Source organism: Mchenga conophoros, linkage group LG23 (genome assembly GCF_057382185.1).
Source record: "Mchenga conophoros isolate Kocher_MC1m ecotype Shallow Benthic linkage group LG23, M_conophoros_male_GT1.1, whole genome shotgun sequence".
Taxonomy (NCBI): Eukaryota; Metazoa; Chordata; class Actinopteri; order Cichliformes; family Cichlidae; genus Mchenga; species Mchenga conophoros.
Window position 1 is genome coordinate 30,761,876 of NC_140547.1, and position 21,118 is coordinate 30,782,993.

General features: G+C 38.5%; 2 protein-coding genes across 3 annotated transcripts; both read left to right on the forward strand.

Annotated features, from left to right (window-relative positions):
- Positions 1-1,645: 1,645 nt before the first annotated feature.
- Positions 1,646-3,750, forward strand: LOC146547604 (B- and T-lymphocyte attenuator-like; the record flags this gene model as incomplete). Its single annotated transcript, XM_085264998.1, is given in 7 exon segments — positions 1,646-1,886; positions 1,889-1,933; positions 2,074-2,115; positions 2,193-2,318; positions 2,400-2,434; positions 2,513-2,722; positions 3,745-3,750. Coding segments are annotated over 7 exon segments (705 nt in total), but the record flags the coding sequence as incomplete, so codon positions are not given.
- A 2,502-nt stretch (positions 3,751-6,252) lies between these two features.
- LOC146547605 (B- and T-lymphocyte attenuator-like) lies at positions 6,253-16,420 on the forward strand. Of its 2 annotated transcripts, none has more exons than XM_085265790.1 (7): positions 6,253-6,362; positions 10,997-11,317; positions 11,456-11,497; positions 14,901-14,942; positions 15,020-15,145; positions 15,220-15,254; positions 15,334-16,420. In XM_085265790.1, the coding sequence occupies exons 1-7, from the start codon at positions 6,278-6,280 to the stop codon at positions 15,436-15,438; spliced, it is 756 nt and encodes a 251-aa protein (XP_085121916.1). In that variant the 5' UTR covers positions 6,253-6,277; the 3' UTR covers positions 15,439-16,420. The 2 variants fall into 2 exon arrangements, with proteins under 2 accessions (XP_085121916.1, XP_085121917.1); XM_085265791.1 differs by lacking the exon at positions 6,253-6,362 and adding an exon at positions 8,370-10,476 and having other exon boundaries at positions 11,236-11,317.
- Positions 16,421-21,118: the final 4,698 nt, after the last annotated feature.

Genomic DNA, 21,118 nt, shown 5'->3' on the forward strand with positions numbered 1-21,118 from the left:
GCTCTATTTCAGTCTGAACACGTCTTTGTTTCTCTGTTCACGGCTGAGTTTAAATATTTTTGCTGTTACAGTTCAAACATTGTGGAAATCAGCTGTAAAAGGTTTAAAATATCCTTTACCTTTTGCTATACACAATAATCCAAAGCAGGCAACTAATATTTTTTCATAGTAATTTACAGGTTATGCTGAAAGGCTTGACCGCGCAGCCTTCAAACCTTCCGCCTTCAAAGAAAGCCTCAACATGAAGGACAAAACAAGACGCAGTGAAATGGTCTTTGATGCTATGCTGGAGATTTTCGTTGCGTTCATACATGTGGACGATCTTTAGAGGTTTTCTGGATATGTTAGTATTACTAAAACAATACCATCCACTTACTATGCTAATCTTGAATCAATATAATTTTTTTCTATAACTTTTCTGTCATTACAGAATCTCACGAAATGTCACAGTGTAGCTGTTTCACCTCATATTTAGCTTCTTTTTTTGAACATTGTGATCCAATCATAAAGACACCCAGCCTCTAATATTTAAAAATTTGAACACTAGTTAAGATTACTTTAGTAATTTTGGTAAATGGGGTGCACAGTCATTTCTAATCTGTAGCTAACAACATTAAAGGAAAACTGAAAATTCATCAGATCTCAATGGGAAATATGTGGACTGGGTAACGTGTTAGGAATGAAAGGATGCCACATTGTGTAATGAAGATGACGATTATCGACCTACAAAGGCCGAATTCAAAGACAGATTGAAAATCCAATTAAAAAACCATTTGCTTCAGACCTAGTCCATTTTAGCAAACTGTCACTGCAGCAACTCAAAATGGTACTCAGCAGTTTGTGTGACCCCCACGTGCTTGTATGCATACCGGACAGTGCTGAGGGTGAAGCTGCTCTCATCTGTCAAAAACACAGGTCACCAGTGGTGGACCGGCTTATACTCATATTATCACAGAAAAAAATCTCACAGCTATTTTTTAAACTCCTCTGAAGCTTCTGATTTTATGTTCTGCCTCTCAAATGGAACAAAGTGAAAAGCAAAATCATCTCTTAAAGGTTTTCTACAGGACAGTTATGATAGGTGCTGTCCTGAAAACTCAGAAGTTTAAACTTCCAGTTTTTCTGTCATATGATAAACGGCTCCGGGACACCTGCTGGTGGATCTTGTAGTGAGACCGTGAGCTCAGTATTTAAGAGCAGTGGAATATCTGACAGTAAAAGGTAGACATGAATTTAATACACATGGCTTTAGGTTCCCCTTTGTGTTAGGACGGGTTCACTCACAGTTTGCTGAACTGCTGGAGTTCATGCAAATTACTTTTCCACTGAACATCAAATAAATGTCACAAAGTGATTTTTCTTTTTAATCTTTTTTTTCCCCCATTCTTACTGTTTGTCATACCTCATGTTTACTTCTATTTTGATCTTATTGTTGCAATATGATGGATATGTTTATATATTTATTAGTCTTCAATTAAACAGTCTTTATATACATGTATTGTCTAAACACCTTTGATCAGTCTCTTGTGTAATATATTGCTTTATGTTCTAATTAAATTAAAATTAACATCAAACATTTCTTAATTTCTAATTGTTCTTCTTTATGTGTTTGGTATAATTTCTCTTCTGCAGGTGACTCTGACTGTTCTACAACACAGTTTATAATGCATCAGCTGGACATCAACTTAGGATTAATTGCCCAGTATTTTTTTGCAATGATTCACCAACAACAGTCACCTGGTATAAAGTTGAGGAAGCTATTGTCCCCGTCAATGTCAGCGGAGACAGTCACATTAAAACAGAGTGGAAACCTTTAAACAAGTCAGCAGGGATCTTCTATTTGATGTTCCAGAACATTCTCAGACATGACTCTGGTCAGTATCAGTGTCAAATGGAGGGAATATGGGTCATCCCATCACTGTCAATGTCTATGGTGAGTGTGGATTTTTCACTAATTATACTTCTCTAAGAAACCTTCACTCACACTGAACGGTGGACTTTTTCTGAATCTCATGATATTTTTGTGTTGTTCAGACCTCAGACAGCTTCTCTGTTTTGTTTTTTTTTTTACAGATCATGCTGAAATTACCACTATTACACAGAATAATGTCAGAGGTAAGAAAGATTTTATATAATTTGTGTTTTTGTAGCTTTATTAAATCCAAACTGACTGAAACCTGTTTTTCTTGCAGTCAGCACGACTTCTGCTCCTGAAAATACAGAAACCTTGTTGCTGTACGTGTACTCTGCTGCTGGGATCGCCACATTCGTCATCATAGTCATAATCATATCTGTCATATCAATGCGAGGCTGTAAAGGTGAGCTGTTCTCTCGCCTCTTCAAAATAAAACATCACCAGACATACTGAATACTAAACATGTAAACTGTCCATCCTGCAGGGAAGCCAAAGAAAGACAGTCAAGCTGAAAATCAGGTAAGATATAAAATATTTCAAGCTTATCACATTTTTTCATCAATAGTTTTCCCCACAAACATTTTTGGATGTTTACAGCAGGTGGAGATCCCCATGGTGGATCAGTTCTTTTCAAAAGTAATCTTTGAGCACTTGGAAAGAGGAGGCCCCTCTGCTCTGCAATCTCGGAGATGTAACAAGGGAAGAACACCATCAATGCAACACATTGAGATGACATTATCAAGAGATAATGAGAAGGCATATTGACCAATCCGCGTGGGCAGAGAGACAGAGGAACAGATCTGTTGTGTATGCTGCTCTCAACCACGAGCTGTACAATTAGCAGGTGATGCAAAGATTCTCTTGAAGTGCAAAATACAACCTGTAAACCATAAGCAGTCATCTCCAGGGCTGAAAAAAGATGTCCAAGTGCCAAAGCCTGCAGATCCTTAAATGTTTACTTGAGGCTGTGTCCAAAAGCCAGTCCTTATAGATAAAATGATGATACAAGAGAATGCTTCTGTTTTTTTGGCTAATTTCCCAGTTTATTTCATTAGCTTGTCATGATCCTGGAGTTTTCGATCCAGCCTTTTCAGTTTTTCTATTTTCATTTTCTGTTATTTTTAATTTTTCTGTCTGACTCTTGTTGTAGTCGTATTTTGGTTTTGTATCTGTATTAGTTATTGTCAAAGGAGCTTGCAAAGAAAAGCGTCTGGACTTCTTTAAGTTACTTGAAGACGTTTCACCTCTCATCCGAGAAGCTTCTTCAGTTCTGAAGAAGGGTTAGGGTTAGGGTTAGTTCTGAAGAAGCTTCTCGGATGAGAGGTGAAACGTCTTCAAGTAACTTAAAGAAGTCCAGACGCTTTTCTTTGCAAGCTCCTTTGACTACGATGACCTGGATGACTGAGAACCTTCACACACAGCAAAATCTCCAGTGTTAAATTAACACTGGAGAGTGTCTATATGGGCCCACACCTCTGAGTGTTAAACACTGTTGAGTGTTAAATTAACACTTTTGACAGTGTTATATGTTTAAAAGTAACCTAGTCAGTTTTGAAGATTAACAATGGCTAACACTGATCAGTGCTGATTTTCTAACACTGGAATATTTCTAACATTTTGAGTTATTTTCCAGTGTTAGAAAATCAGCACTGCTGTGCAGATGTATTAGTTATTCTTTGTTGTAGTTTTTTTTAAATCAGTAGCCTCAGGTCTTTTTACTTGTAGTTTCTGTCTTCTGTCCATGGTTTTAGCTTGTTTGTATTCTCTTGCATATTTCAGGTTTTGTTCGTCCCCATGTTTGCCCGTATCTTGTTTATTCTCCTTTACAGTGTTAGATGTTCCTTTAATTTGCTGGTCTTGCATGTGTTGTGTTCAGTTTTGCTTTTGACTCTGTTCAACTGTCTCCACTTCCCCTAATTGCCCTTCTTTGTATATAAAGCTGCTGTCTTCTCTTGTCCTTTGTCAGTGTCTGTTCTATCCTGGTATTGCTAGCCTTAGTATGTTTTCTAGGTTCTGGTTTCATTAAGTTTATTGTTTTCATTTTTATTATTTTGTACTTGTTTTAAGTTTTGTACAGCTCACAATAAATGACTTGCTTTCAGTTCCATTCAGTCTGCCTCTTCACTCCTAACATTAAACTCCTTGAAACAGCTTTTGGATAAGTTTCTTTTAAATCTTATTAAGGGTTAACGTGTGTGCTGTTTTTTAATGTTTAGCTTTCAGCTTCAGCAGCAGACACTCTAAGGTAGGGGTCTCCAACCTTTTTCCCCTCTGAGAGCTACTCATCCTTTCAAATGTTTCATTTCAACACAAACCAACCGAATAAGCTTGTTTTTCCTGAACATTTACAAAAATGTTGGTATCCACAACTTAAAAGTTGCATTAACATCACAAAAATATTTAGTTCACTTGCAAGTGCATGTTTTATGTCTGTATACACTACAAAGAAATGTATCTTGCACTACTAAATTAAAACAATGCTGTCAAAACAAAACAATGCAATTACAAATACACAGATATTATTTATTCAATTATGATTTCGTTACATGTGCTTGTTTCATTTCTCAAAAGCATTCACACTAAATATGTTTTTATCTTTGCCTTGTATCTGTAGGTTCAGGCGGTTAATTTTCTCTCTCAGTCACATCTGTCAGGAAACCAAGATCAAGCAGCAACTCGGGTAATATCAGATAATAGTGTGGTATCCTCCTTCCTCACTTCCATAAAAGCCTCGGTTTCACCGATCAATGAAAGAAAGCATTTCAGTATCTAACCCGACTTAACCGTCTAATTCTGTGTGGAGGAGGAGATCCCTATACTTGGCAGAGCGTTCCTCCAGGAACAACTTGAAGCTTTGGTGTTGCTTTGCCTTTGCTCGAATGGAGCTGATGACATTAACATTATTAACAACAGGCAGCATGACATGGTCAAATTCCATCATTTATGGGCATAGAGCCTGTTGGTAAGTGATGCAATGATAGTTTAGAAACTTAAGAAAGTCCGGGTCCAATTAAATCCTGAGTCACAGCAGGTGCTCCATCAGTTTTCACAGACACCAGGTTTTCAACAGGGATCTTTTTTTTCCTACAAAGTAGTCCTTCAGTGGTTGTAAATATCTGCTCCTCTACTTGTAGTTTTCAGTGGAAGTAAAAAAGTCACCAAACATCATCTGAATGAAAACAGCCAGCTGGGCTGTATCACTGGAGTCGACAGACTCAGCACACTGGATTTAAAATGATTTGCGCCTCTGCACGTCCAATTCCGGCAGTTTTAATGCATCTGCAGACAGTGCAGACATACTCCTTGCCAGTCACCTAATAACGTTTCAGCCATGCAGTCATAGTTTCCTTTACAATCCTGCCATCAGTGAAGGGCTTCTAGTGCTTCATTGAGTGATTTGCCACTTTCAACAAGGCCTCTGTCGCGGCATTGACCTTCTTCGTACTGCCCATCAAAACTGACTCATCAAGTTTGACAGCATTGCAACTGTTTGACACCTAATTGTCAAATAATCATTTGATAGAAAAACTATGAATTTGATTCCTCGTACATATAAGTTGGTTTGATGATTGACCAATCAAATTTGACTACACAAGTTTTGAAATGTATTTGAAAAGGAACAACATGTTGGAGGCTCCTGCTCTAAGAAGTATGCTGTCCAGATTTTCCAGAAAGTTCCTTTTATTTTAAGAATGTTTTTTTAAGTTAGCTAAAGGTACCATGCTATCTAGTGTCACAGGGATAAGCATTTTACTAATCAAGCTAGCCTAACTAAATGAGCTAGTCTGCCTAATCCTGTGAACTGAATATGGTCACACTCTGTTAAAAATACATAAATAAACAAACAAACAACAAAACGGCACCTTTCAAAAAGTCAAGAATTCAAAACAACAGACCTCAAACCTGTGGGTGAGATCACAATGGCCAGTGTAGCTAGAGATGAAGATGTAAGGTGATTGTTGCCAACAAATGCAAAAGACTGAGACGTGAAAGAAGTATTTATATAGATGCACCACCTGCATGAAGGACTTTTAAAATGCATAAGTATAGAGTTAGCCAGAAATTAGCAAAAATAATAACACTCTGACAGAAAAAGACAGTCTCTTGATTTGTGTTTTTCTCTTGCAAATGGACTTTCTTACTAAAGGTTTTATCTCAGTGTGTTTTTCCTGTGTGCTGCTCCAATGTTGCCAGTGTTAGGTATATACTGGGTGCACCAGCCTCAAAAGCACAAACTTTAACACCAGTATGCATCTAAAGACCCCTGTAATCAGAAGCAGGAAGTGAAGTCAACCACATACAATGTACTGTCACATACAGAGCACAAACAGGTTTTAACCACGTAGACAGCTGGTTACTTAAATGTCTGCCATGAAACATTACTTGTGCAGGACCATCCTTTATTTGCTGATCTTCACAGTCCTCATCCTCACTCCGGATGCTGAGAGTAAGTGATTCTTATTCATTTTAAATAGCTCCATTTCAGTCTGAACACGTCTGCTTCTCTGTTCACGGCTGAGTTTAAAAATTTTACTGTTACAGATCGAAAATTGTGGAAATCAGCTGTAAAAGGTTTAAAATATCCTTTATCTTTTGCTATACACAAAAACCCAAAGCAGGCATCTAGTAGTTTTTATAGTAATTGAAAAGGACACGTTGAAAGGCTTGACCGCGCAGCCTTCAAACCTTCCGCCTTCAAAGAAAGCCTCAACATGAAGGACAAAACAAGACACTGTAAAATGGTCTTTGATGCTATGCTGGAGATTTTAGTTGAGTTCACACATGTGGACGATCTTTAGAGGTTTTCTGGATGTTTTAATATTCATCCATCCATCTATTCGCTTCTGCTTATCCCTTTTCAGGGTTGCGGGGGCTGGAACCCTGCCGACCTGGGGCGAGAGGCAGGGTGCACCCTGGACAGGTTGCCAGACTGCCGCAGGGCTAACACAGACACAGGCAACAATTTGCATTCACATTCACACCCGCTTTTGATAAAATACATTTTTAATTACTAAAACAATACCATCCACTTACTGTACCAATCTTGAATCAATATAAAATCTGAATATTTTTTCCTCAACTTTTCTGACATAACAGAAACTCATTAAACGTCACAATGCAGCTGTTTCACCTCATATTTAGCCTCTTTTTGTACATTTTGAGCGAATCATAAAAATACCCAGCCTTTAACGTTCAGAAATTTGAACATGAAACTTGTTTTAAAAGAAAGAATTGGTTCCAACTCAGACCCCAGAGCAGCAAAGTGTCAAACCACAGATGCGCCACAGATGACTTGCTTCCCTGAATTTACTGTGTGGTGGACACAAACCTGTGAAACATTTTCTGTGCACTAGTTAAGATTGGAGTGCATAGTCATTTCTAAACTATACAGCTAAAAACAAATTAAAGGAAAACTTTGAAAATGCAACAAATCTCAATGGGGAAAACTATGGACTGGGTAGTGTGTTAGGAATAACAAGGATGCCACATTTTGTACTGGAGATGAAAATTATCGACCTACAAAGGCTGAATTCAAAGTCAGACAAAAATTATGACTTCAGGCTAGTCCATTTTGGCAAACTGTTACTGTAGCAACTCAAAATAGTGCTTAGCGGTTTGTGTGACCCCCACCCCCCACATGTTTGAATGTATGCCAGACACCATCGGGGCATGCTCCTGAGGAAGGAATGGTGTCCTGGGGATCTGCACCCAGATCTGGACCAGGCCATCACTGAGTCCCTGGACAGTCTTAGGTGCAACCTGGCAGAGGTGGGACCAAGTCATTGTTTTGCAAGTCTCAAGTAAGTCTCAAGTCTTTATCCTCAAGTCTCAAGTCAAGTCTCAAGTAATGTCAGGCAAGTCAGAGTCGAGTCTCAAGTCACTGGTGTAAAAGCCCAAGTAAAGTCACAAGTCTGAAATTTTGAATTTCAAGTCCTTTCGAGTCTTTAAAAAAAAAAAACGAAAAAAAGCATGTTGCAGTTATATGCTAAATGTAAATATTAGACCCATGTAATTTTTAAATCTGTGTTTTTCTCAACACATGACAAAATAGTGAACTTAGAAAATATACACAAATTGTGAAATTGCACCTCTTTAAAATGCAGCTCAATTAAACCTAGCTCCAAGAATAATTTTCACCGACAGTTCTGAGATAAGCTGCATGTTATTCTTGGATGCGCTTGTAGGACCGGCTTTAAAATCGCATGACAAAAATATCATACATAAATAAATGATATTTTAAAAAAAATATAATTAAAAAAAAAACTGCATCACCAACGTAGCCTGGAAAACATTTGCTAGTTAGATGAAGTCAGCTATCTCATCGTAGCATATTTATATGCATATTTATAATTATACGCTTCTTGGAGTGAGTGCATACACTCATGAAGTTTAGTAACTTCCGGTCACTGCAACAAGCCCAGGTACAGTTTACCGACGGATGGGTGCAGGACCTTGAAATGCACTGTGTAGAAAGTAAAGACCATCGTACGTATCATAAGTTTACCAGTCTCACAAATCGTCGTCATAAATACACATTCGTTAACCGTTTATTAATAGGACCTTTGAGCTCAACGGTAGTTAATTAGCAGTGGAAATAATTTCTGGTAGCATCACAGAAATGTAGCAGTGACAACAATACTGTATGCTGTAATCGTACTGGACAATTAGTGATACAAAACAACTGTTTTACCCTGTGAATAAAAGTATATGTTTTTGTCAATGTACCATAATAACAGAAGCGAAACACAATATTCTGTCAGGACAATTCACTATTTATGCACAATAAACAAAGGAGCATAGCGCGACAATTTCTGTTCAGCGCCAGACTTGCTTGTAACCTATATCACCAATTATGTTAAGAAAAATGACGCATTAACTACAACAGCAGACTGACCTTTGTGGAAATGCTTGGAGCAGACTAACCTGTGAGCTGGAGTGTTCTGGGACGTTATAATTGGTCTTTGAATGGCTGCAATCCAGTCGCATCTTTGTCACTTCGGAAACATGGCTCGAACAATTTCTCTTCAATGACGTAATCCGATAACAACCGATCTCTTTACCCGTCGGCTTCCCGTGGCTGTCATGCGACCGGCTATTGCAGTTAATAATACAACAGCTTCTTGACATTTTTGTGTTTCTTTTTATCGCTGTGTGACTGGTTTCAATTGAAAGCCTGCGTGCGCTAGTACCGCTTGCCACGAGTTCCCAGAATCCTTTGCGGTTCTACCCGTAAATGACGTCACATTTTCAATCTCTATATAATATGCATGTTAAATTTTATATTTGGGGTAAAATATCAAGTCTTTTCAAGTAAACCGGTTCAAGTCCAATTCAAGTCCCAAGTCATTGGTGTAAAAGTCCAAGTCAAGTCACAAGTCTTAGAACATTATTTCAAGTCAAGTCTAAAGTCATAAAATTAATGACTCGAGTCTGACTCGAGTCCAAGTCATGTGACTCGAGTCCACACCTCTGCAACCTGGTGGTGTAAGATGGACTGAAACATAATGTTACACAGGTGTTCTGTTGGATTTATGTCAGGTTGGTGTGGAGGCCAGTCAGTGGTGCAAATTCTTTCATCCTCTCATGTGCAAACTCTCGCCACATAAGGCCGGGTACTGTTGTTGACTAGGAGGAACCCAGGACCCACTGCACCAGTGTAGAATCTGATAGTGGGTGCAAGAATTTAACTCCCAGATTTAGTCATCGTTCCTTCCACCACTGACCCTCCACCAAACCATCTGTGAAAAACACAGGACATCAGTGGTGGACCTGCCTATACTGATATTCTCACAGGAAAAATCTCACAGCTCTTTTTTAAACTACTGTGAATCCTCAGGGTTTATCTTATTCTTCTCAACATAAAATTATTTGGTACAAAATGAAAAGCAAATGATTTCTTAAAGGTTTTCTAGAGGACAGTAATGATACGTGCTGTCACAGAAGTTTAAACTTCCAGTTTTTCTGTCATATGATAAACGGCTCCGTGACACCTGCTGGTGGATCTTGTAGTGAGAGTGTGAGCTCAGTTTTTAAGAGCAGTGACATTAAATTAATACACATGGCTTTAGGTTTCCCTTTGTGTTAGGATGGGTTCACTCACAGTTTGCTGAACTGCTGGAGTTCATGCAAATTACTTTTCCTGTCACAGTTCTGGGTCATTTTGACCCAACATTTTCTTTTTCTTATATTTTGGTGTTTTTTTCTGTACTAGGATTTATGTTCTGATTCTTTAGTTGTGCTGTGTTCACTATCATTATTCTAGATTTAGTTCAGTCTGCATCATTGTTATTTGTTTCTTGTTTTACATTGAAAGTCCATGACTTGTGTCAGTGAATTCACTTTTACGTCTCTTTGTCTCGTTTGCCCTAATTCCTCCCAGCTGTGTCTCCCTCCTGTTTCCCATTCCCTGATTACTCCCCTGGGTATATAAGCCCTGTGTTTTCCTTTACTCTTTGTCATGTCATCAATGTTGCTACCCTCTAGCTGCTGTGTGATTGGCTCCTGTTTAGGTTCGCTGTTCCAATTCAGTCCGTAGAGTTTTGGATTTTGTTTTTGTTTTGGTGAGTTTAATTGATTGAGAGTTTTTTCCAGCAAAAAAGCTGGGTTTTGAATTTAAGTCCCGTCTCCAAGAGTCCTGCATTTTCGGTCCACCACTCCTGCTGCCTGCCTGCCACACAGCCTGTCATGACATCATCAAATAAATGTCACCCAGTGACACTTTTTATTCTAGATTTTTTTTTTTCCATTTTTGATGTCTGTCATACCTCATGTTTACTTCTCTTTTGATCTTATTGTTGCAAATTATACTTTTTCTTTCTTTTGTACAGTGAGTATTCATTATACTTTTAATATCTTTCTAGAAAGGTTATAGGAATGTGCACAATTTTTATTTCTGTTTATATATTTATTTGTTTTGTCCAATTAAACAGTCTTTATATAAATGTATTGTCTAAACACCTTTGATCAGTCTCTTGTGTAATATATTGTTTTATGTTCTTAATTAAATTAAAATTAACATCAAACGTTTCTTAATTTCTAATTGTTCTTCTTCATGTGTTTGGTATAATTTCTCTTCTGCAGGTGACTCTGACTGTTCTACAGAAATTAGAGTACGTCGCAACACAGTTTATAATGCATCAGCTGGACAACAATTTTGGATTAATTGCCCAGTATTTTTTTGCAATGATTCACCAACAACAGTCACCTGGTATAAAGTTGAGGAAGCTATTGTCCCCGTCAATGTCAGCGGAGACAGTCACATTAAAACAGATTTGAAACCTTTAAACAAATCAGTATGGATCTTCTATTTGATCTTCCAGAACATTCTCAGACATGACTCTGGTCAGTATATGTGTCAAGGTGGAGGGAGTATGGGTCATGCCATCACTGTCAATGTCTATGGTGAGTGTGGATTTTTCACCAATTATAATTCTCTAAGAAACCTTCACTCACACTGAACAGTGGACTTTTTCTGAATCTCATGATATTTTTGTGTTGTTCAGACCTCAGACAGCTTCTCTGTTGTTGTTTTTTTTACAGATCATGCTGAAATTACCACTATTACACAGAATAATCTCACAGGTAAGAAAGGTTTTATATAATGTGTGTTGTTGTAGCTTTATTGAATCCAAACTGACTGAAACCTGTTTTTCTTGCAGTCAGCACGACTGCTCCTGACAACACAGAAGGCTTGTTGCTCTATGTGTACATATCACGTACAGCAACAAGCTATCCACTCACTTTCCGATTACATGAATGACTAATGAGCTCTTGAAATTTTTGTGGTTCATTTGGAAATGCAAAATGTAAAATTAATTGTTTTTGCGATTAAAAAAACATTAAATATTCTCCATATCTGTTAGGTTTAAAATATTATAACAAATTATTCTCATTCTGTGTTTCTTCTAAAGCAATGAAAAAAACAAACAAACAACTTTTGTTTTAATCTCATCAATGCCCAAAGTTTCAAGTGGTAGATATATACTGAGTGTATCAGCCTCCAAAACACAAACTCTAACACTATTAACAAAGACGCCTGTAATCAGAAACAGGAAGTGATGAAGTCAGCCAGATACCATGCACTGTCTCTACAGAGCACATACAGGCTTTACACATGTAGGCAGCTGGTTTACTACAGTGGGGCAAAAAAGTATTTAGTCAGCCACCGATTGTGCAAGTTCCCCCACTTAAAATGATGACAGAGGTCAGTAATTTGCACCAGAGGTACACTTCAACTGTGAGAGACAGAATGTGAAAAAAATATCCATGAATCCACATGGTAGGATTTGTAAAGAATTTATTCGTAAATTAGGGTGGAAAATAAGTATTTGGTCACCTCAAACAAGGAAAATCTCTGGCTCTCACAGACCTGTAACGTCTTCTGTAAGAAGCTTTTCTGTCCCCCACTCGTTACCTGTATGAATGGCACCTGTTTGAACTCATCATCTGTATAAAAGACACCTGTCCACAGCCTCAAACAGTCAGACTCCAAACTCCGCCATGACCAAGACCAAAGAGCTTTCGAAGGACACCAGGAAAAGTATTGTAGACCTGCACCAGACTGGGAAGAGTGAATCTACAATAGGCAAGCAGCTTGGTGTGAAAAAATCAACTGTGGGAGCAATCATCAGAAAATGGAAGACATACAAGACCACTGATAATCTCCCTCGATCTGGGGCTCCACGCAAGATCTCATCCCGTGGGGTCAAAATGATCATGAGAACGGTGAGCAAAGATCCCAGAACCACACGGGGGGACCTGGTGAATGACCTGCAGAGAGCTGGGACCAAAGTAACAAAGGTCACCATCAGTAACACACTACAACGGCAGGGAATCAAATCCCGCAGTGCCAGACGTGTTCTGCTGCTGAAGCCAGTGCATGTCCAGGCCCGTCTGAAGTTTGCCAGAGAGCACATGGATGATACAGCAGAGGATTGGGAGAATGTCATGTGGTCAGATGAAACCAAAGTAGAACTTTTTGGTATAAACTCAACTCGTCGTGTTTGGAGGAAGAAGAATACTGAGTTGCATCCCAAGAACACCATACCTACTGTGAAGCATGGGGGTGGAAACATCATGCTATGGGGCTGTTTTTCTGCCAAGGGGACAGGACGACTGATCCGTGTTAAGGACAGAATGAATGGGGCCATGTATCGTGAGATTTTGAGCCAAAACCTCCTTCCATCAGTGAGAACTTTGAAGATGAAACGAGGCTGGGTCTTCCAACATGACAATGATCCAAAACACACCGCCCGGGCAACAAAGGAGTGGCTCCGTAAGAAGCATTTGAAAGTCCTGGAGTGGCCTAGCCAGTCTCCAGACCTCAACCCCATAGAAAATCTGTGGCGGGAGTTGAAAGTCCGTGTTGCTCGGCGACAGCCCCAAAAAATCACTGCTCTCGAGAAGATCTGCATGGAGGAATGGGCCAAAATACCAGCTACTGTGTGTGCAAACCTGGTAAAGACCTATAGTAAACGTTTGACCTCTGTTATTGCCAACAAAGGTTATGTTACAAAGTATTGAGTTGTATTTTTGTTATTGACCAAATACTTATTTTCCACCCTGATTTACGAATAAATTCTTTACAAATCCTACCATGTGGATTCATGGATTTTTTTTTTTCACATTCTGTCTCTCACAGTTGAAGTGTACCTCTGGTGCAAATTACTGACCTCTGTCATCATTTTAGGTGGGGGAACTTGCACAATCGGTGGCTGACTAAATACTTTTTTGCCCCACTGTAAGTGTCTGCTATGAAACATTACTCATGCAGGACCATTCTCTATTTGCTGATCTTCACAATCCTCATCCTCACTCTGGATGCTCAGAGTAAGTGATCCTTATTGTCTTTAAATGTCTCCATTGCAGTCTGAACAGGCTGTTGTTTCTCTATTCATGGCTGAGTTTAATATTTTTACTGTTACCGAACATTTAAAAACTGGTACATAGTTTGAAGTTTCCACTTTTAACACAAAAATAGAGACTTGGGGTTGTCTTGGGTTGACATGGCATCTTCTTGCTATGTCATCTTAAATTGGTCATGTGATTGGTTTACAGTTTACAGACTACTTTATTCTTCCTCAGCCAGGCAGTAGCACTTGTACAATTGTTTCGCCCCTCTAGCTCCTCGTAAGACAAAGATAGCTTCACCCATCCGTGTGTTGAAAAAAATCCAGACTGCATTTTCTGCTAGTAATGATAATGGCCTTGTAACGATAGAAATAATAATTAGTTAGATTACTTGTTACTGAAAAAAGTAATGGTGTTAGTAATGCCAATACTTTTAACACCATTATTCCCATCACTGATTGTAGCACTGTGATGTTTGGTGGATATTACCCAATATGTGTGGCTGTAACTGCAGCCATCACACCACAGATGACTGACTTACGTGAATTTACTGCTTGGCGGACACCAGTGCAGCATGCACTACAAAGACAGAATTCAAAGTCAGACAAAAATTATGACTTCAGGCTAGTCCATTTTGGAAAACTGTTACTGTAGCAACTCAAAATAGTGCTCAGCAGTGTGTGTGACCCCCCCACAATGGCAGAATAATCTCCACAGACTCTCATTTACATCTGTCACATGTGCTCAGGGTGAAACTGCTCTCACTGGTGAAAAACAGAGGGCGCCAGTGGTGGACCGAACTACATTGATATTCTCACAGCAAACATCTGACAGCTATTTTTTAAACTGCTTCTGGGTGAAAAGCAAAATCATCTCTTAAAGGTTTTCTTTTTACAGGAGAAAGTGTGAGCTCAGTATTTAAGAGCAGTGGAATATCTGACAGTAAAAGGGAGACATGAAATTAATACACGTGGCTTTAGGTTTCCCTTTGTGTTAGGACGGGTTCACTCACAGTTTGCTGAACTGCTGGAGTTCATGCAAATTACTTTTCCCCTGAACAGTGGACTTTTTCTGAATCTCATGATATTTTTCTGTTGTTCAAATCTCAGACAGCTTCCCTGTTTTGTTTTTACAGATCATGGTGAAATTACCACTGTTACACAGAATAATCTCACAGGTAAGAAAGGTTTTATATAATTTGTGTTGTTGTAGCTTTATTAAATCCAAACTGACTGAAACCTGTTTTTCTTGCAGTCAGCACGACTTCTGTTCCTGACAATACAGAAACCTTGTTGCCGTACGTGTACTCTGCTGCTGGGATCACCACATTCGTCATCATAGTCATAATCATATCTGTCATATCAATGCGAGGCTGTAAAGGTGAGCTGTTCTCTCTCCTCTTCAAAATAAAACATCACCAGACGTACTGAACATGTAAACTGTCCATCCTGCAGGGAAGCCAAAGAAAGACAGTCAAGTTGAAAATCAGGTAAGACATAAAATATTTCAAGCTTATCACATTTTTCCATCAATAATGTTAACCCACAAACATTTTTGAATGTTTAAAGCAGATGGAGATCCCCATGGTGGATCAATTCTTTTCAAAAGTCATCTTCAAGCACTTGGAAAGAGGAAAGCGGAAGACCCTCTGCTCTGCGATCTCGGAGATGTAACAAGGACACCATCATCGTAACTCAATGAGCTGACATTATCAAGATATGATGAACAGGCATATTGACCAAGGAGGGCAATATGCCTGCTCGAGGAGGAGAGCAGCTATGTTGTGTTTGCTGCTCCCAACCACAAGCTGTACAATTAGCAGGTGATGCAAAGATTTACTTGAAGTGTAAAATACAACCTGTAAACCATAAGCAGTCATCTCCAGGGCTGAAAAATGATGTCCAAGTGCCAAAGCCTGCAATTCTTTAAATGTCCACTTGAGGCGGTCTCAAAGTTTACAGCAGAAATAAACATGGTTACAGGATGGTACAAGAAAATGGTTTTGGTCTCTGTGGCTAATTTCCCAGTTTATTTCATTAGCTTGTCAGAATCCTGGAGTTTTCGATCCAGCCTTTTCAGTTTTTCTACTTTCAATTTCTGTCATTTTTATTTTTTCTGTCTGACTTCTAGTCATATAATTAAACAAAAAATTTTTTTTTTAATCTCTATTAGTTATTTCTTGTTGATTTTGTTATATAGCCTAAGGCTTTTTTTCTTGAAGTTTCTGTCTTCTGTTCCTTATTTTAGTTTTTTTCGTCCCCATGTTTGTCCATATCTTGTTTATTCTCCATCATATTGTTAGATGTTCCTTTAATTACCTACTTCCTGTTTTATTTTGCTAGTCTTGCATGTGTTGTGTTCAGTTTTGCTTTTGACTTTGTTCAACTGTCTCATCCTCCCCATCTCCCCCCATCTGTCCACTTCCCCTAATTGCCCTTCTTTGCACATAAAGTTGCTCTCTCTCCTTGTCCTTTGTCAGTGTCTGTTCTATCCTACTATTGTTAGCCTTAGTATGTTTTCTAGTTTTTGGTTCATTGTCCATTTTTATTATTTTGTACTTGTTTTAAGTTTTGTACAACCTGCTTTCAGTCCACAATAAATGGCTTGCATTCAAATTCAAATTCAAATTTGATTTGTCACATACACAGTCATACACAGTACGATATGCAGTGAAATGCTTAGACAACTGCTCGTGACCTAAAGAAAAAAAGAAAAGGCTATGAATAAGATAGGAAATAAATATGAAAATTAAAAAGGGTAAATTTAACTAGGAAGGAATAAAGTAAAATATGAAAATAAAAGTTAAAAATGAAATAACTGTACAACACAAATTAGAATGAAGGGTAAATTTAACTGGGAAAGAATAAGATAAAAAATATAAATTAAAGTTGACAATAAAATAACTGTACAACAAAATACACAATACACAGTATAGAAATATATAAGAATGTATGAAGGAATATAAATATATATATACACAATAACAGCAGCCGTTACATTAAGTGTGCATCTGATTCACTCCTCATATTAAACACCTTGAAACAGCTGGATAAGTTTCTTTTAAATCTTATTAAGGGTTAACATGTGTGCTGGTTTTAATGGTTAGCTTTTAGCTTTACCAACAGATACTCTAAGGCAGGGATCCCCAACCCCCCCGAGAGCTACTCATGCTTTCTAATATTTCATACCTAATTTCAACTCAAACAACCCAAAAAGCTTGTTTGTCCTGAATATTTACAAAATGATGTTGTCCACAACTTACATTTTGCATTAACACATCAAAAAAATATTTAGTTCACTTGCAAGTGTCAGGGCTGACTGAATGGACTCCTACGAAGACTTGGAATCAAAGCAGAAAACAGTCTTTATCTACACAAAGCACCATGTGAACTATATACAACGTGAGGGGACAGACGGGGCTCCAGGGATCCCCAGCAGATGGAGGGAAGAAACACACTCTCCACACTTGCTCTTTGATCCTCACTCCATTCACTCCACACGCTCCACTTCCTCGCTCAGTCGCTCCATTTCCGCACTCCGAATCTCCTCACGCAAACTGGCTTCACTCCAAAGACACAAGCGCAGTCATTCAGGAAACACAGGAGCAGGTCCAGGGAAATGAGAGAATTACCGCTAAGAACACCAGGGAACTCACTAAGCTGGGTTTCACTAACCAGGGGCGAATCTAAAGAAATTTTCTTAGGGTGGCATGAGAATGGCATGGAAATCAAATGGGGTGGCAAAATCAAAGCCTTTTTAAAAACACATATGCAGGTGTTACATATGGTTAAAATGACTAAAATCCAGTAAATATACACGTTTCATATAAATATAGTCTATAACTTAATTATTTCTGTAGCCCACATAATTAAACACTTTAGTTAAATAACACATTTGAATGCTGATTTAATCTACTGTATAGCCTGTATAATAAATAAATATGTAGCCCAGTAACTATAAAATCCAGAAACCTACAAACCACGGGGTGGTTCATTTACAAACACAAGTCTAATTTAAGTTGAACTGGTTTTTGTTAGAAAAAAATCTAATTGTTACATGCTTAAATTTACACTGTCGTGAACAAAAGGTTAAACCTAGTTTTTCATGATTTGTTGGGTTACCCCTCTGAAGTCCAAAATATAATTGGCCTTTTTTGACTACTTTTAACCTAGTGCTAGTAGCCCTGTTGCTAATGAGAGTCAGTAACGGTCCAGTGATGAGACCGTAGACTGCCAGGTAATGAGCCTCAGGTGTGTGATTACAGCCAGGTGCGTAGGCCAATGGCGGGAGCCTGAGATGAGCTCTGCCCAGGCAGTCAGGAGACAGAGGAATAGGGAGGAAGAGTGAGAGCAGGAACAAAATCAAAACAAAAAAACATGTAGCCTCACTGAGTCAGCTGGGTAGACACAGGGACACTGCACCAAGTGCATGTTGTATGTCTGTATACACTGCAAAGACATGTATCCCACACTAAATTAAAACAGTGCAGATACAAAGATATTACTTATTCATTCATATCCCTGTTTCACTTCTCAAGAGTTTTTTTTTAAATCTCTGCCTTGTAACTGTAGGTTACAACTGTCAGGGAAGCAAGATCAAGAAGCAACCCTTCATCAGATTATAGTGTGGTATCCTCCTCCCTCATTTTCCAGATGAATGAAAGAAAGCACTTTGGTATCTTACCTCGACTTAACCATCTGACTTCAGTATAGAGGAGGACATCCCCATACTCGGCAGAGCGTTCCTCCAGTAACAACCTGAAGCTTCGGTGTTGCTTTGCCTTTGCCCGAATGGAGCTGATGACATTAACATTATTAACAACAGGCAGCACGACATGGTCAAATTCCATAACTTTTGGGCATACCCATATGGAAAAGAAATAGTAAAAACTTATATGTGATTACTCATTAAAGTGGCCACTTTCATGAGTAAATCATATAAGGCTTACATGATTTACTCATGAAAGTAAAGTACTTTCATGAGTAAATCACTCATGAAAGTACTTTACTTTCATATATTGTTTTAGTAAGTATCCAAAACATACAAGTTTCATTATATAATTTTTCAAGGGATTTTATATCTGTTTTCATACTTATATGCTTTTCATACAAGTTTCACCCAAGACAGATACAAACTTTATAAGATTTATATATATCTTTTCCATATGGGTATAGCCTGTTGGTAAGTGATGCAATGACAGTTTAGAAACTAAACTCCTGAGTAACAACCTGCCACAGCAGTTGTCACAGACACAAGCTTTTCAACAGGCATTTTTTCTTTGTTTTGCAAAGTAGTCTTTCAGTAATTGTAAATATCTGCTGCTCTGCCTGTAGTTTTCAGTTGAAGTAAAAAAGTCACCAAACACCATCTGATTGACAACAGCCAGCTGACTCCGCACACTGAATTAAAAATGATTTGCACCTATGCATGTCCAATTCCAGCTGTTATAATGCATCTGCAGACATTGCAGACATTCTCCTTGCCACAATATTTGCACCAAGTACACTGGCAATAGCAGACAAAATTTCTTTAGTACTTTTACGGTCACTGGATAACGGCTACGTCTAATGCGTTTTCCTTTGAAAACGCTTTGTTTTCTCTCTTCGGTTTGGCCTCCCGTCCACACTGCGATGGCGTTTTCCCCAAGGAAAAACACAGCGTTTTGAAAATGCTTTCAAAAACACATAGATTTCAAAACGGAGCTGTCCCGTCGCAGTGTGGACAATCAAAAAGGCAGACTTTCTAAAATGTTGACACATTTTAGTCATGTGATGCAGTCATGTGACCAATTAAACAAAGAGAGCATTGTACAGCAGTTGTTTTGATTGCTCTCAATTCTGACAGCCCTACAAAAAGATTAATATCAGTTTGTACATGCTCCAGATAGCTTTTCTTCAAATTCTTTAATTCTCACTCGCTTTTGCTCATGTGTAGGACTTGAACGTAAGCGTTTTGGGCCCTTTCAATGTGGACGCACAACTCTGTGAAAACGACTGAATGTGGACGCGGAGCATTTTCAGATGAAAACGCCGTTTTCAAATCTATCCAGGCTAGTGTGGACATAGCTAACATTTCATAGCCTCTTTTACAATCCTGCCATTTGTTAAAATATGTTCATTTAGTCATGAGCTGCTGTAACATGAAACAAGTGGCTGAATTGGCACCTCAACATACACTCAAGTTCTTTAAAAACTTGCTAATGAACTACTAATTTTATTCAGGTGTGTGGCAGCAGGGACCCATGGAAAAGTTTCAGGACACCGGCCCCCGAGGACCTGACTTTGACACCTGTGCTCTACGCCCTAGTTCAGTTGACAGATGTATTTACATAGATGCGCCACCTGCATGAAGGACTTCTAAAATGCATTAATAAATAGGTTTTGCAGGAGGTTAAAAAATATTATCCACGCTAATAGAAGACATTCTGTTGAATTGTTGATTTGCTAAAATGCTTGTGTGTTTTTTCTTTTGCAAATTGTTGTTATTTCCAAAATTTTGTATCGGCCTTATTCCTGTGTGCTGCAGAGCTCCAGTGTTGCTACAAAATGATGTTAAACAGCTGCACAATTGTTCTGTTGGCATGTTAGTTCATTACCAAGAATGTGGGTGCTGTTATTTTCAGCCAATGCTATGCACACAATCATCCTGCCATTAATGCTCACTGGTTTATCAAATGTTTATTAACCTGCTACTAAAATTAGTCTCAGTGGTGTCAGTGCACATCCATGACATCCGTACTGTTGTGAAACCACACCTCTGATAACAGTTATCGTTTAATGTCTTACACACTGTCTGTACCATATCAGCTATCCACTCACTTTCCAACTACATTAATGTAGTTGCAAAGGTCAAGGCCAGAGATCACCTGGCCTGGAAATGCATTGTTGACCAAGATGGAAACCCTACGGTACACACAGCAATGTATTTGCTTTGTGGACAACCTCTCCTGTCAACCGCCGGCTAGGGACAAAAGAAAGAAGAAAGAACTACATTGTTGACTGATGAGCTCCTGTAGTTTTAGTGATTCATTTGGAAGTTTAGGATGTAATATTAGTCATTTTGTGCAATTAAATAATACTGATTATTCTAGATCATGATAATGAATTATTCTCATACTGTGTTCGTGTAAAGCACTAAAGTAAAAAAAAAAAAACCTGAAAAATACACCAAGGTGTGTTGGTGCTGTGGTAGGTACATACTGGGTGTAACACTATTATGCATCCAAAGACCCCTGTAATCAGAAACAGGAAGTGAAGTCAACCATATATCATGCACTGTCACGTACAGAGCACATACAGGTTTTACACAAGTACACAGCTGGTTCCTTAAATGTCTGCCATGAAACATTACTTG